At 43.2% G+C, this 16,349-nt stretch overlaps 2 protein-coding genes across 5 annotated transcripts in view; one reads left to right on the forward strand and one right to left on the reverse strand.

Annotated features, from left to right (window-relative positions):
• The first annotated feature begins 49 nt into the window (after positions 1–49).
• Positions 50–7,511, forward strand: LOC113489819. Its single transcript, XM_026865842.1, has 6 exons — positions 50–62; positions 1,867–2,337; positions 4,915–5,055; positions 5,477–5,545; positions 6,094–6,184; positions 6,536–7,511. The coding sequence occupies exons 1-6, from the start codon at positions 50–52 to the stop codon at positions 6,741–6,743; spliced, it is 993 nt and encodes a 330-aa protein (XP_026721643.1). The 3' UTR covers positions 6,744–7,511.
• Positions 7,512–7,621: 110 nt separating this feature from the next.
• The window catches only part of NUDT2 (nudix hydrolase 2), a 9,033-nt gene continuing 305 nt past the window's right edge, over positions 7,622–16,349 (reverse strand). The window contains exons 1-3 of one of the 4 annotated variants that reach the window (XM_026865602.1): positions 16,238–16,330; positions 15,112–15,276; positions 7,622–11,133 (exon numbers count right to left, since the gene is read on the reverse strand). In XM_026865602.1, the coding sequence (XP_026721403.1) occupies positions 10,820–11,133; positions 15,112–15,244 (447 nt within the window). In that variant the 5' untranslated portion in view covers positions 15,245–15,276; positions 16,238–16,330 and the 3' untranslated portion in view covers positions 7,622–10,819. Of the gene's footprint in view, positions 11,134–15,111; positions 15,277–15,884; positions 16,331–16,349 lie in introns of those variants that run through there. The other 3 variants (XM_026865601.1, XM_026865600.1, XM_026865599.1) reach the window with 3 other exon arrangements.

Genomic DNA, 16,349 nt, shown 5'->3' on the forward strand with positions numbered 1-16,349 from the left:
TATGCAGCTCTCAAATTATCACTTTGGAAATGGGTTTCTCCCAGTTAAGATGAAGCAAAAAGGTGAGAATCCTGGATTCCAGGTCCTAGAAAAAAACATGGTGGGAGGATTGTATCATCCCTTTGGATTTTCTAAAGATTATGGGAGATTACATATGAGGCATTCCTCCTGCCTTTGAAAACCAGCAGAAACTCAAGTCGAAGCTGCATTAAACATCCTCCCTCCGCTCAGCTCTCAATAAGGTGTAAAGCAGACAGGACTCACAAGCTGTCCACAGATCGCCCTGGAATTTAATTTCCATTTAGGCACATTGGCTTGGCAGGAATTGCCTTGATCTGTGGCTATCACAGGTCCACAAAACTCAGTATCCCAGCATGGACACATCCATCCTCAGAGCCAGTGCAAGGTTCATACCATGGTTTCTGGCTGCCTCTCCCCACGCATTCAGGCTGAGCACAAGGCCACGAGCTGTTTCTGATTTAACAATCTCCAGGCACTATAAATCTAGGAGACCCTTAAAATTTCCTGAGAGAAAACATAATAGCTCCTTTAAGCTATTGTTCACACCCTTCGTATTGTGTATTGTCTTCTGTTTACATCGTCAATAGTTATTTTAGGTACTGAGCCAATACTTGCTGCCAGGGAAAAGTATTGTTCTTTTCTTTGGGAGGGGAAACTGCAGAAAGAGTTGTTTAGATAAACATCAGTGTTCTTGTCTAACATCATTTTTCAGTCTCCTCTTCCTTCTCTTGCTCAATACTGTACGCTGATGGAGCTTTTATAACTCTGGCTCCTGGGGAAAAGAGGAAAATAAAAGTCACCACAAAAGCTGGAGTTACCATGTGGCAACTGTAATTAAAATTAAAGGATTTCTCACAATGTGAAGAAACTTGAAACTTCTATTTCTATCCTCTGTTTCAGGCATAAAATACACAGCAGAAGGTACACCCATGTCAGTAACAGACGGTTTAGCATTTAACATTTTGCTCAGGATATTCACAGGCCACACCTAATGACTTGTTACCAAAAATGAAGGCATTTGTCCAGCTAACAGGATGATATCCATCCCAGGTTATCAGAGATGTTGATTAAAATTGATTGTTGATTGCTATTAAAAGCCTCAGGCAATTACAGAAATTGCTTCAAACTGTGTGTCTGCTGTGGGTCAGCTGTAATGTCTCTCTCTTACAAAGCGACTGTTAAAAATGGTACCTTCATGCCTGGGGAGCACAGACCAATGTCAGGTGTGCTAAATTCAAGTTTATTTCAATACTTAACATGAACTGTGTCAGCCAAGGACTTCCAGACTTCTGATGGGGTATGGTTTTATCCCAGCATTGCTGTAATATCACCAGAAGCTACTTAATGGAAGAAGTAGCCCAAGGTGGCCTAATTTTCCCCAGGTGAATAGCAGCTGGGGAATTCAGGGGTTTCAACTGATTTTTATATGAAAGATTTGATCCAGACAGAGGCAACCCCCCCCCCCCCAATCATCTAATTATTTTGGATGGAGAGAAGGATGGGTACCTATTTAAAGCTATAACCAGTTGAAATACTGAATTAAATCTATGTAGGCAGATATTTCTTAACAGTACAACTTTTCAAAGATGGTGAGTTTTTGCCCATTAGCTACATGGGTTACTTATGTCATTGTTATTTTTCTCTAGTGTTGCTCCTGGCTATTTGCACACCCTGTATTTTAAAGAAAAGTCATTCTGGGGAATTAGGAAGCTGTGGTAACTGTTCATCTAGGCATGCCCATCCAGGAAAGGACTGGTGGGTTACATCTCCCCTTCCCCAGGGAATTTACAATGTCTCAGAAGATGCATTTGCCTCACACATGCACATGCTCTGATTGTACTGCAGTAGCAGAGGGACAAGGCTTCCTCATAAGGAACACTCGGCTGGAAAAGTGCATTCGCATCTCCCACCATGAGACCAACAGCATCAGCCTGACTGACTGCAAGGTGCAGTCCCAGCAGCAGCAGTGGAGCTGGGACCCTGCCACCAGGACCATCGTCAGCCTTCAAACAAAGCAGTGTTTGTCAGCCCACAAGACACAGGAGTATGCCCTGGTCAAGATGGAGCCCTGTGGGGACTGGGAACGCCAAGCGTGGTCCTGCAGCAAGAAGGGACACTTGACTCTGCAGAGTCTGAACTTCCACCTCAGCGCCAAGGAAAGAGGCCACAAGCTCTTTGTTTCAAGGGAGAAGGGCAAATTCAGCAGGTGGAAGACTTTAGCAGATGAAACTATCTGTACTGCTGCCCAGACAGCAGCTCCGAGGCCCAGAAAACCATCACAACAAGCTGTAGAGACACATGTGTGGATCTATGAAAGTAAGATCTAGCATCAGACAACATCTAACCTTACATGTCACCCAAGCCACCTAACACCAGGCTTGCATCCATCATTCTAACTCATGTTCACTTCAGCCCCATCTGAGAGATACCAAACGGCTCCAGGTCAGCCCAGCTACTTGGTACCACTTGTTTCCAGTAGTTGCTCTTCAGTGTTTTCCAGAAAACATGCAAGACCTTACAGGATCGGGTCTCTAAACCTCAGCTGCATTTCTGATGACAGGCAAAAGTCAAGTATTTTAGAAAGTTAACCTGAATTGATGCCCAGATCTAAGCATAGTTGGAGTTGCTTGAGCCTCCCAAGTCCAAAACAACAAAGGAAGTCCCATAAAGTCAGGCACTTAAGATTTTGAAGGGGCTTTTGGTACTTTGTGCTTTGGGATGTCATTTTTGGTAACAGCAAAACAGAAGGCAGCTGAGAGCCTCTTTTAAACTTGTATGAATTATTGAAGCAGCTACACTTGAGATGAGAAATTGCTGTTTCAGTTTCTAAGCAACACATTATAGTTATCTCCTGCCAGACCCCAACAGTGCACCTATCACTAATGAAACCACAGTTCTAACCTTCCTCCCATGCTCTCATGATCCTCAAAAGTGAACCTCGCTCCTGGTGCCTGATGTAACCATAAAGAGATTAGTGAATACAGCAAGTAGTGGGAAGTAGTTAAAGTGCTGCTCTCCCTTGGCATAAAAATCTCTAGAACATGACATCAAAAGTTATAAAAAATCTGGTTTATATTATCAGTTTTATGGCCTTGGTCTCTGCTAAAAAGAATCTGAACTTTGCCTTTATGAGTCTTCGCTATCCTCTGCCTAGACTGGACACAAAAAGGGCAGAAACCCTGGTCCTGTCAGAGTTTTATGTGTTGGACACCAGGCTAACAGTCATCAGGCATAGTCACTGCACCAAGATGTGACTGTCATCATTTGTCAGATGTCCAGTGAAGCCCATTGCCGACCACTGATAAATCATAGTCCCGTCTGTTTCCCTTTCATTTAGTCCCTTATGAAAAGGAAGGTGGTTTCAGGACGTTTCTTGTAAAGCTGTGTGCAGAACTGACATCTGAAAATCACACTCAATTGAAAATCACACCCTTGTCCTCTTCTGCTCCCCCTTCTTCCACTCCAAGGACCAGAAAAGAGCTGGCATTTGTAACAACACTTCTGTGTTTGTCCGCTTTGCCAGTGTTGAGGTTCCCAAACTTCCTCAGGGAAAGTTATTTCCTTTACATGAGGTTATTCCTTACCTTAAGGCTTGATGGCTCCAACAAGATTTTCAGCTTTGCAGAATTGAGTAAAGAGAAAATGTGGTTGGCATAAGCAAATGGATTACAAGTATAACCTTTTGACAGAAGGAGGCTTTATCTAATTTGAAATTAAAAGAGATGCTTTTTTGGCTATTATGTGTAGGTAAGATGGCCTTTTTACTGAGGCTTTTAATTAACCAACTAGAAGGTTAACATGTAATTACCACAGTAGTCACGTGTTAATGTTTGTTTAATATGAGGGTAAATATAGTCAATACAAATTAGATACCATAACAAACTAGTTAAATATAGGCTAGGAAATGCGTGGAACATTTAAGATATGGGAAAAAGGCATGTGAAAAGGACATTTGCATTCCCCAAGGCAATGTTCCTGGCAGCCCAGGGCTGCCTTGGAGCCAGGCTTCCCAAATAAAGCTTCGAGGGTAAACACAGCGCAGGCTTTGAATCAGGTTGTGCCAGTTGGCGTGTCTTGTGCAAACTGATAATTTTCCTATCAACCCATGGTTCAGAGTCTACTGGAGGGAAACTCTGACTACTCAGTAATGACATCAAAAACCTGTGTATTAGTTTAGGCCTTTCTTATCCAAGTTTCAGTTGACCATCAACAGACAACTTTTACTTCAGTGGGTTATTTGCTCAATAAATTACACCCCTGTACCTGTGGATGCTCGTGTGACAGGAAGGGATGGGGTTGGGATAAGCAGCAGGGAGCCCTGCAGACATGGGTTACTTGATCTTGCCATATGCATCAGTGCAGGAAAAGGGTGACTATTGTTGCCACAAGATTTCCCACAACCTCCCCTCTAGCAGTAGTTGCTACCCCGCATACCCTACTTCTGCAGTAAGACTGCCAAGGCAAAGGATGCCATTGAACTTTGAAAGAGATATGGAATATTTATCACCCTTTTCATCCCAGTTCATCATCTACTGAGTTGGCAATACCTGTGATGCTTCCATTTGCCTCTTCCTCACACCTCGTCCTTTAACAGCTGGTGTTGCACTCATACTTTTCAGACCAATGACCTTATTTAACACCAGAAAACAAGCTCTGTTTTGGCTGTGGATTCCATCTTGGGTGGTTCATTTCATCTTTGAAATCTGTGAGAATAGAAGGCCCCTGATGCACAGGAGGTGATCGTTATTGCACCATGTCTTGTTCTTTTTGTGGGGTAGAGAACTAACACAGCAGGGCTGGGTTCCCTTCCCTTGCTGGGCCCTGACCATGTCCAGTTTTCTGTACAAAATGTAAATGATAATCACACACATCTTTGCTTTATTTTCTTCCAAGCTAAAACCATTGATTCATCAAAGATCGATGCCATGGACAGAGAAACTTCTGTGAGCTTTACTGACCCACCTCTGGCTACCAAATTTAACAGCACAGTGTCTCCAGTGAAGACCAAACAGGCATACCTCCCGGCAAATGAGGGTGAGCACTTTTCTGAATACATATGCAAGAACAGCAGGAAAGAAAGTGTGAGAAGCATCTAGAGATTACTCAGGTATTTTCAGTGGTGGTAAGTACCTGAGTACTTCTGAAGAATTTCCATGTGTACCACTGAGTGGTTCAAGGCTTTGCTTTCACACAACATGTTGAGATGCTTGCCTTGACAAGCAGTTCGGTGATATGGCCATAGTCTTAATATGGAGACACAGCCATCATATGTTCTAGGAGCAAAAATTATCTGTGGCTGGGGAACGCTGAGGAACAAGAAAGTTTTCCTTTCCCTTTTCCTTTTCAGCTCCATACAAAGGGGATTTGTAGTTACAGTGCCCCAGGATGAAGTTGGAGCTTCCTCCAGTCCAACAGCGGAAGCTGCTAATCTGAGTCTCTCTGCTTCTTCCCCTAGATGCATCCCACAATCACTCTAAAAAGCACCATGGAAATCGAGGAAAAAATGCTGGGGCCAGGCTTGCAGGTAGGTCTGGGGATCAATCAAAGGAGGAAGAGAACAAGTGGATGAAGGTTCATCAGTGCCCCTGACTTTCCCATCAATGCAGAGTTACATTCCCCTTTGTCCCGCTGAGGGTGCTCAGTAGGGAACCAGGGCACCAAATTACCTTTCAGAAAAACTCCTTTTAAAGATTAAACAAATCTCCCCAGGCCTGGAGTACAAAAGTGACTAAAACCATGCAAATGATTTGTCCCAGCTCACCAGGAGAAATAGATACCCATTAGCACTGGTGCCTTCCCCCAGCCCTTCTTATTTCCTATCATAGAGCTGCAGAGCAGAGAAGCATGAACAGTTATTGTCCTCCTAGCAAGAAAGAAAACATTTTTGTGGCCATTTTCAATAGAGGGATGCTGTGCAGTGTAAAGCAGCTGTAAGATATTGATCTTATGGACAAAGCACGTTTCCTGTTATCTGCTAGTCTTTAGGGACATTACAGGTGTTTTTTGTGGCAATCATGGCTATTGCATAAGAATACAGCAAACGCATGATGGGTTTTTTTTATACGCTTTTAGGCACCAACTGGAAAACAGCCATGCTGGTTCTCAGCCCCTTGGCATTCATACTGGGATTAATAATACTGACACTCAATGTTCACTACAACAAGTAAGTGAGATTCAGGTTCATTCAGTTTGCCACTTCCCTGTCCAGCATTTCAAAACAAGTCTTGATCTTGGCACCCTTCCCCATCCCACAACCTGAAGTCTGGCTCTGAGCAGACTGGTCTGCTCACCCATGATGTCACCCTTGATGACTTCTCCTCTCTGACACCCTGTTTCTCCTTCCCACTCACTATCCCGTCCAAATGCAGCTGCTAATGTTGGCTCCTGCTCTCCTGCATACCTTGCACAGTCTCTGAAGGTTTAGGGAATGTGGGCACTATGGCTGCGGTTGACATGGGGAAGCAGTCAAGTGACAGGCAGATGCAATTATGTACCCTCTTCTCTCTTCTCCTAGGAAAAAGAAAATTCTCTCTGCTCTGAAGAGCTCCCCAGACAACAGCAGCAGAGCTGACTTACGGGAGCCGTCTCCCTTACGAAGAGGTCCCCAGCCATACCTTCCACCATCTCGCTCCCCTTCCTTGAGGCATGGAGAGATACTCATCGAGTGGAAAGATGGGACTGTCACTCCTCTTTTTGATAATGCCAATTATCAAATGGACTAGCTCCAAATTAGCGGAGCTGTTGTTCCATCCTGTGTCACTCTTCCCATCAGGAAGAGTGCCACCATAGCCAATCTCCTCCCTAGACTTGTTTTGACAGGGAGTTGTAAGCGCTGTTTGAGATTTTTTAACACTTGAGAACAATCTCCTTGCACAGCACGAGGTTGAAGCAAGCAGAGCAGATTGTTTGGTTTGCATAGGCACATGCTGCTTAGCTCTTCCAGAGCTAATTTAACCCCTAACAAAACCTAGATTTAGCTAAATGAAGCCAAGTCTCTCACCAGCTGCAACTGTCCATTGACCTGAAATTCTAGTTACTGAGCATATGAAAAAGTCCTCAGAGCCAAGGTGTAAGGTGAAAAACGGAAGTTTTGATGATCCTTAAATCCTTTTTAAGATAAAACTAGCTGCCAACAGACACAGAAGGCTGTCAGTTACTTTGTCAATGTGAGAACATTGATAATAAGCATTGCCTTCAGGACTCAAAAGATTAGTCTCCTCCAGACATCTGCCAAAATACTCCTCCCACTAAGTTATCAATTAAGTAATAGCAAGCAATTTTTCTAACTTAAAAGGAGCACTCCATCATTCTCTCTGCACCACTGTGAGAGTTCTGCTGAGAGAATGCGTTCTCAAAATATTTCCATATTTAGGATGTATTGGACCTTATTATAACACATATCCTCTTTCTTTATGTAGAATGACACGTAATGTCAGTGGTGCTTGTCAGGGATATTACATTATCCAGCCATTTTATACCAGTTTCAGCCCCTGATTTCCTATAATATGGAATAGTCAATGAACAAATATACTGCTCCCATCTAGAGCAGTAATATAGTGGGGATTTTTTTCTAGAAAGCAATAAAGCACAGTTTACAGCTTTTTACGCATCTTGTTTGAACATAATTACCTGTGACAGTCACACTCAATCTTGATCTTTTCCCAGTGAAACCTGCAATGTCTTCGTGCTTTCCTAATATTAATGAATTTATGCTTTCCTTCTCTCTGATTTTGTGATGATGTAAACCACAGTCATGGCTATAAATCAGGAACTAGTTGGAGAAAGAAATACTAACACCAGGAAATTACAAGTATGAGCTGCATCAGTATTTGTTCAGTAGAGCAAGGGGAACCATATTCTAACCTGTCTCTCATTCAGGCTTTCCACCACCTAAATTAGTTTTTTGTGCTATTTCACTGGAGCTTGGACTTCTCCAGAGTTTGATTTTATTTAACCTAAGGCAGAAGTAAGGTCTCTAGGGAATTTAAAGTCTCTTGATTTAATTATTTTTTTTTTAAACATAGGTCCACAGCCTGGCAAAAAGTTAACCGCCATGAGATATTATTATGACCAGAAACTTAGCTGGTCTCAAGAAAGAAAATAAAAACTTTATTGGTTTAGGGCATAAAAATCATAGAGGTTGGAAGTAAATATCTCCCCAGGCAGATTATTCCATAATTATTTACTGGAGGGCTTCCCACTTACTTCTTGGGAAAATATTTTACTACTAGACATAGGCAGAGTAAGAACTCTTTCTTCACCAGTGAGCAATGAACACAAACAAGAGTCAGAATTAAATTCCATCTTTCCAATGTTTCCACTTTAAAACAAATTCAAAGACTTTTGGGTCAAGTTTCCAAATGCATAAGCATCGTTTTACACACAAAATTTGTGAGAATATATTCCGTACATAAATTGCTCAATGCACAGACGGTGGTTCACCAATTATCAGTTATATCCCTTGTACCTTTTTCTACTACAATTAAGATGCCCACCTTTGAATTTTTGCCCAAGGAGCACATCACCTCACAGTGATTACAGCACTTGTTACCCTCCAAAACCTTGACACACTTTGAGAACACTATGTATGCAGTGCTATTAAAATGGAAATACTTACTTGGAGTTCAGCTAATGTGCTTTCCAAAGCAAGAAGTGCTTATGATCATTACTGCTGAATAGGCAGAAGAGACGACTTGTTAGTGACTCTCTATAATTCATACTTAATGTGCTAATCTTGCTTATAAACATGAAGGCAGTAACACCACTGTTTACAAAGCACTGTTTAAACGATAGCTCAAACAATAATGAAAAAAATAAGACTGTGAAGCAGCACAGGCTTTTAACTGTTGTCTCCCCCTCTCTTTTACTGGTTGTTATATTTTAGTTATTTCTCACTGGTTTACCTACATTAGATGCTAGAGAATGACCTTTCCAAGGTATGGACAGAGGACCTGAAGGTGTGAGTCTTCATCATGAGAGGTCTTAAAAAGCATGTTAACCAAATATCCATCAGGAAAGACTCCAAAGTATTGATTCTGCATTAAGGCTGGACCTGGTGACAGTGGGAGACACTTTCTATCCTCTGCTTCTTAAGCTAGCCGAGAAACACTCAGATCACACAACCTATGTGCTGTTCACTCTCTGCCATCACCTGAATGCAATGCTTGTAAAGTGTTCATGATCAAAATAAAACCTGACTGTAAAGTGGAGAAGCACTGAAAATGTTTATGTGTATATATATACAAATCAAAAGCCCCCTTACTGTGTACCCTTTTGTGTGTGTGTGTGCGTATACGCGCACACACACACACACACACAAAAAGGATGCATCACAAGAGGGCTTTTATAAATCACTCCAGAGGAAGATAATGGAGTCATGAGCAAGACACCACTGTCACAGCAGTACTGACATTGTTAATGCATGCTGCACTGAAGGACGAGTGCAGACAGTAACACTATGCCAAACTGCTGCCCCTATTTTTCAGCCCAGTTTTGCTGCACCTCGGGTAGTGCAGGTCTCCTCCAGGGCTGGTGTGATACTGATGACCTTCACTTTACTCTTGCAGCAAGGAAGGAGAGGAAGACAAAGTGGAAGTAGAACCCACTTTCTCATATATTCATTTGCTTTGTGAGTTCCAAGTGCTAGGCAGCAAAGGCTAGAGGAAGGAGAGACACTTGTTCTCTGCCAAAGTTGCCTGGGATTCAGAAAACCTCATTCCTCATTAAAAATTTTAATAATGCCATCATGCTTTTTTGGTATTTTATGTACCAAAACATCCAAGAGATTATGAACTGTTATAACTGAACAGGCATAATCATAGAGAGTGATAACCCCAGCTCCCACCGACATCAATGACAAAATAGAGGCCCACAACAAAGGTGGTGCAGGCGAGCTCATCAGTACCACCGCAGGCTTCTGCAATCCTCCCGTGAGTACCTAAAGCACCCTGCTGCCAGTGCATGGGGCCCTGCTGCCCACACATGCGTGCAGGCTGCAGCCACAGAAACACAGCTGCTATCCAACAGATGCAAGATTGCACATCAGTTTAGATATTCTTTGCAGAAAATGTTGTATTAGGCAGAATAATTTCCCTTTCCCAACTCCCTGAATAATATATGGCTAAGGTGTCTGATAAAGAGCAAAAAGGAAAATAAAGAGGCAAAAGAACTTCAAGTTTACCATTGAAATACTGCACATCAACTGTTTACTAAGACTCTTTGAATGGAAAATGTTTTCATAACAGTACATTAGTGATGTACATAAATTCATGATACAAACAAACAAGACTTGAAATGATTTGACAAGTTATCACAGAATATCAGTGTAGGAGTTGGGAACAGAAATACTGCTTCCCCATTTGAAATGCAAGGTGAAACTCCTGCAGTAAACATTTTGTTATTAAAAATCTCCATATGCTAATTTTTTCAACTCTGTAGTTATACATTAGCAAGTCAAGAAATAAAGTGTTTGGTTTTTCAAAGGAATCTGTTCAGCACTTCAGGGGCAAGAAAAAAAAAAGGAAAAAGAAAAGGATACAGGGACAGAGGAAGTCTTTGTTAGCTCTGGGTTTCAATTCAGACATCTCTGGCTTACAGTTCAATCAGACCATGCTTTTTTATGTTAGGTAGGGGAGACAAAAGGACAAGCTCTTTAAAAGCTCTTCACTGAATTTGTAGGTTTAAAAAAGAAATCTACATTTCTGCAGCCATGCAGTTCTCCTGGTTAATAAAAAAACAAACCAAAGCAAAAAAAAATATGTGCTTTTTCAGAAAGCCTGCTTATCCTTCACAAAGGCTTTTATACTTTGGAGCAGAGAAACTGATGCACTTCTTTCAGCGTAGCTTGCATGTCTTCATATTCTGCAAATCTGCAAGCATCCTCCAGCTTCAGCCATTGGAAAGCTTGGTGCTCCTCCGAGAGCTTGATTTCTGTGTTACAGTCCTTCATTTCTGCCAGCCAGTAAATGACGGTCTTGGGTTTGCCACGGACAGGATAGTGCAGCTCTTTCTTGTACCCCTCTACGAGGGTGAGCTGACTGGCCTGAAGACCAGCCTCTTCCTGCGTTTCCCGGAAGGCTGTCTGCAGGTCGTCCTCTCCTGGATCCACATGGCCTGTCAAGAAGGTGAAAAAGTAAGTCTCTGAGAAGGAAACTCAGATTTTATTTATTAAGCTGACACCTAGGAAACATGGGAAGTCAGAGTACACTAGCTGATACAGAATCAAACAAAAATTTGAGAACAGAGATTGCTTTCCCAACTCTTATGTCTTGATTTGTCTTTGTCTCATGGCTTTTAGGATCACTGTTTATACCACATATCCTGAAAATCCCAGTAGCCTGTCAACACTAGGCATCTGTTCTTCTGGTGCGCCTCTCCTCTTCTGCAGCACTCTGCACCCATAATCACAGACGTTCGGGTTGGAAGGGATCTCCAAAAAACACCTGGTCGGAGCCCCTTGCAATGGGCAGGGACATCTTCAACTAGATCAGATTGCTCAGAGCCCCTTCCAACCTGGCCTTGAATGTTTCCAGGGATGTTCCACCTGAGATCATACTGAGGACTGAGCGCCTCATGAATGCCTTTCCTTTATCCAGTTAGAGGGGAGACTGATCATCTGCAAGACTCTTAGTCCTCTCTCATCCCCTCCCTCCCACAGAAGTTTAAGGCTCAATTCTGCAAAACTTCTGCTCATGCTAACAGCCCAGAAACAACAGGACCAGGCACCAACAAAAGCCATATAAAAGGTGGCTTTCAGTTAGGTGGTTAAAGGCAATTTGTTTCTCTCCCATACTCCCTTCTGAAACACAGCAAGTCTCAAAGCCAGTCCTTTCACCAGCTGCGTTGTTCTTCTAGGACACGTCATTTATCTTACGTTCTCAGAATGAGAGGTGCCATTACAAACAATGGATAAATATAACATATCCCCAGCTGTTTGTACTTTTGTTGAGAAATGTCAGATTTGGTTTTCTCATGAAAGCTCCAGACCAGAACATAAATAGAACAAGCCAAGCAAGACCTCAAAAAAGCAACATAGCAGGAGTTGGGAGGTTTCAAGAGGGGAAAAAATGTTATGCTTTATCTTGCCCCTGGTGTACTCTATTTTCTATGCAGCTAGCTGCAAACAGCTGTAATTTCATGACAGAGGTGAATCTTTCCACAGGGTCCAGGTACCCAAAGCCACCCTTTAGTATTAAAACTGGGGTTTGTGGGCAGTTCATTTTGCTTTCCCAACAGGTCTCATTCATTTCTTTGTCTGTGTGTGATAAACTTAAACACCTCTTACAACATGACATCATCTCAAATGTAAAATACACTTCTCTTTCAAGCAGCAACTGTGCAGAAAACAGCATCTGATTTGCACCTGACATCTCAGATATTTGACATCAAATACATGAGGCTTTAAGTAAACATATTTCCCCCCTGAATCTCAGCACTGCAAGTCAAGCTGTCTCCTTTTTGACAAAGTATATATTTCCATATCTGAGACATTACTAACAGCTGAGAAACAGAATCCACTTGGCCTTTCACAGCTGGATTACTTTTACGGTAGCCGCAGCAAATGCCCACAGAACATCCACAAACAGTAAGTAATCACTGATTTTTATGGTAGTCATGATCATAGTCACCAAACGCGCAACAAGTTGAGGTAGCAATAAGAAGCTGGAGGGCTGAGATTCTATTTCAACACAAATGACACTAGTGCAACCTCCTGCCCTCCAGCACAGTGAAAGGCAACCACCTCACCCTGCTGTTGATAACCTCAAGTCTCAACTCAGTAAGTTTCCAACTTTGTGCAGTACAGTCTATCTACTGGGCAGAAAGAGGACTGATAGCAGCAACACCTCACACCACAGCTTCCAGATCCTCCCAGCTGTTTACACAAATACAATCCCAATATGCTGAGGAGGAAAATGAACCCAGCAACTCCTTACTATCAGCCTTGGCTACTGCAAAGTCACAGTTCTAGAAGCAGAATTAAGACTAATGAAGCTCAGGTGGGGAGATCCAAGCAAGTCCAGTTTGATCCCATAAGGGTTGCAGCTGTTTAGGGAACTTCTGAAATATCAATGTATAGCTGTAGCTACAAATGGCCTTTTGCATGCTCTTGAAGAGATGATTACAACTTCTCATTCTGGCTCCTGCCACATTAAATCTATGTCTGCATCATATACAAGCTATGCTACTGCATCACACCTGAGGCTGCCTTTGAAGGCCACTCATATCACAGAGAATATATAGCTCCCCTTCGTTTATTGCCCGCAAATCTGCGCCAAGCTACTATTAAAGGCTGCCATCAGATTGTGGCTTTTGATCTATAAAACCTTAAAAAATATGGTGAAGGAGGGGATTATGTCCCTCTGCTCTGGTGAGACCCCACCTGAAGTCCCTGTGTCCAGCTCTGGGGCCCCCAGCATAAGAAGGACATGGACCTGCTCGAGCGGGTCCAGAGGTGGGCCACGAAGATGATCAGGGGACTGAAGCACCTCCCCTGAGAGGACAGGCTGAGGGAGTTGGGGTTGTTCAGCCTGGAGAAGAGAAGGCTCCAGGGAGACCTTCTAGCAGCCTTCCAGTACTTAAAGGGGCTCAGTAGAAAGGCAGACACAGACTTTGCCACAGGGCCTCTGCCGACAGGACCAGGGCTGATAGTCTGCAACTCACAGAGCCCAGATTCACAACAGATACAAGCACCAAGACGTCTTCTACCACCAGCCTGCTCCTCAAACACTGCAACAGCTTGCCCCGAGAGCTGGGAGCTGCCCCATGGCGGCAAACTTTTACCGTCACCTTGGACGGGGCTCCCAGAGACCTGATCCAGACCAAGACGGCCCTGTTCGTGGCCGCGGGGCTTGGACCGCAACACCTTTCATGGTCCCACTCAACCCAAATCATTCGATGATTCTATGATTTTGAGTGCATGAGATGTATGCCTACAAGTCATTTCATTCCCTACCAAAATGCCTACAAGTCATTTCAATCACTCGTCCAGAATTACTGTGCTCCCAGTGAACCTTTCCACATGGATAGCTCCTCTCATAACAACCAATCGTGTCCCAGCACATGCTTTTTAGCCTTCTAGTAGGCTACAAATGCTATTCCCTTAGGCTTTTGGTAAAGTGGACAAAGGAGGAGGTCTGGAAAGTTTCGTTCTTTCCCTTAATAGGACAGCACAGTTGATTCTGTTACAAGCTTTTTTTTTCCCAACTGCAATTTCCTGTTTACAAACTGCTACTGCACTATGCTTTAGGAGCACTGCATTTTACAAAACAAGAAGTTAAAACTAGCAGGAAGAAGCCTCAGAGAGCAAGCAACAGCATATAAGAAGATCTACAAGGAATCTGAAGTATTTCTTCAGGTTGCACTTTTCCCTGTACCAACGCTGTGACTATGTACTACCAAACACTGGCTCTGCCATGTGACTTTACAGGCAAAGTGTTGAGATATGTCTTGGGGCACTGGGCTTGTCTTCTCCTTTGGGGCCTCACTGATGAGCAAGGATGGTTTAGCTGAAGATGGCTGATAAGACTACTTCTCCTAATTGTCCCTCTCAACCCTGCTGCATTAGGTATGTGCTCTTCATTAGCAATTTCCTGAACTTAAAGAAACTCCTGCATCTTCTAAGAAAAGTATTTTAAAGTAAATCATCATCGATTTCAGTTTGCTTACTAATGTTGCACTCCAAATTGTGACCCTGCCAATTGTATATGGGCCAAACAACCATGCCCGGCAACAGAGATATCTAGCAGAGGGCTGAACCTCAGTGAGAAGGTAAAAATTCCTCTAGCTACCTAATTTCAGTTGTCTGCTCAATGTCTGCCAGAAACATCAGATATCTGAGGAGCACGATTGTGTGGCACCCCCTCCCCAACTCCAATCAGTTGTGCCCAACAGCTTATACAGTCACAACTTGCAAAGAGTATCAGCCACAAAACTCCCCACTCAGCTGCACAAACAGCATAATCAGTGGTTACTGTCAACTGATTAACTGGCCCTCAAAACTGACCTTAGCAGTGTTAAGACAAAGTTCAGTCTGTAATCTCACTCACTCCTGACACAAACGACCTTCAAGTGTGTTATCAGAACAAACATCACCTTTTGGTGGGGTCCAGTGATGGGTCCCGTAGGACGTCTGAAGGAGGAGGTATTCAATGCCATCAGCGACCTTAGAAGATGGTGCTGACTGCAGCCTCCTGTAGATGATCAAGCCACAGGCTCTCACAGCCATGCCCCTCTGTTAACTGCACGGGGAGCTGTGGAAAAGCACAGAGGATCAAGTAGGAACAACATACAACAGAGAGCTCAAACAGACTAGTTGTATTTAGCCAGCAAACATATCTCAGCCTGTGCTAGAAGTCGTCCATCCCTTTGTGGTTACGACACAATTAAACTGAATCTTATTAACTATCTTTGAATTGTAAAAAATTGAGTCCTTTCTTTTTAAAACAAGGAAATGAGAACCTATATTTAAAAAAAAAAAAGTTATCAAGAAGCATAAACTATGACTTGCATGACATTTCTTTGCTGCTATTACAAACCACACTGTAGGGAGGGGATTAAAAAAAAAAAAAAAAGCAAAAGGAAACCCACTGATTAACACTCTGAAGTGTTTCCCCTGCAAAAATCCAAAGGCTCTGTGCAAAGATAATACCTCAACATTGCTGGAAGTGACATACAGAAATAATTGCCCAGGACAGATTCCCTGCAGCAGAGAACTCCTCAAGATGGCAGTGGCAGAGCCAAGAAAATGAATGCCAAAGGACAGGCTCTCTGCTTCTCTGGACTAGACACGAGGCTGTGATACAAAACTAAAAGCTTCTTGGCATACATGTTAAGCAATAGTCTGACATAAACAGAAAGGAACACGCCTCAAGTGACAAATGGAGATGAGAAATCCACGTTAAAGAATACAGCAACTTCCAGTTCCAGCCAAAGCTTTGCGTTTTGACAGAGCTGTGCATTTCATTAAGTATTAAATTTACACAACACTGTTTTCCCCCTGGATGCCCATTAAGAGATTGTGACACCTCCAGTTTCCAAACCGGGAAAACACAGCAGAGTCCTTCACCATCAACCAAGCCCCAGCAGAGTGTTCAGCTCTCTCGGTTAATCCCTCTTCAACTGCCTCAATTATACTCTCATCAGCCATGCCTAAGATAACGCCTCCCGCCAGCCAACAAGGCCCCGGGGCAGCGCAGGGACCAAACCCGGCTGATTCGGGGCCAAGAGCCCGCCCAAGGCAGCAGAACAGCACCACCTCCCGTACGCGCCTGGAAACGCCGTGCTCAAAAGCCAAGAGCCTGGAAGGACAAACGCCACCTTTTGAAAGCCAT

The sequence above is a fragment of the Athene cunicularia genome (assembly GCF_003259725.1).
Source record: "Athene cunicularia isolate RWA chromosome Z unlocalized genomic scaffold, athCun1 chrZ_part1, whole genome shotgun sequence".
In the NCBI taxonomy this organism is placed as follows: domain Eukaryota; kingdom Metazoa; phylum Chordata; class Aves; order Strigiformes; family Strigidae; genus Athene; species Athene cunicularia.

What these genes read in the sequence shown, in the direction of transcription:
- LOC113489819 (XM_026865842.1), top strand. An exon ending in TGCTGGGGCCAGGCTTGCAG is followed by an intron (nt 5,546 to 6,093) that starts GTAGGTCTGGGG and finishes ATACGCTTTTAG; the next exon opens with GCACCAACTGGAAAACAGCC. An exon ending in CTCAATGTTCACTACAACAA is followed by an intron (nt 6,185 to 6,535) that starts GTAAGTGAGATT and finishes CTCTTCTCCTAG; the next exon opens with GAAAAAGAAAATTCTCTCTG.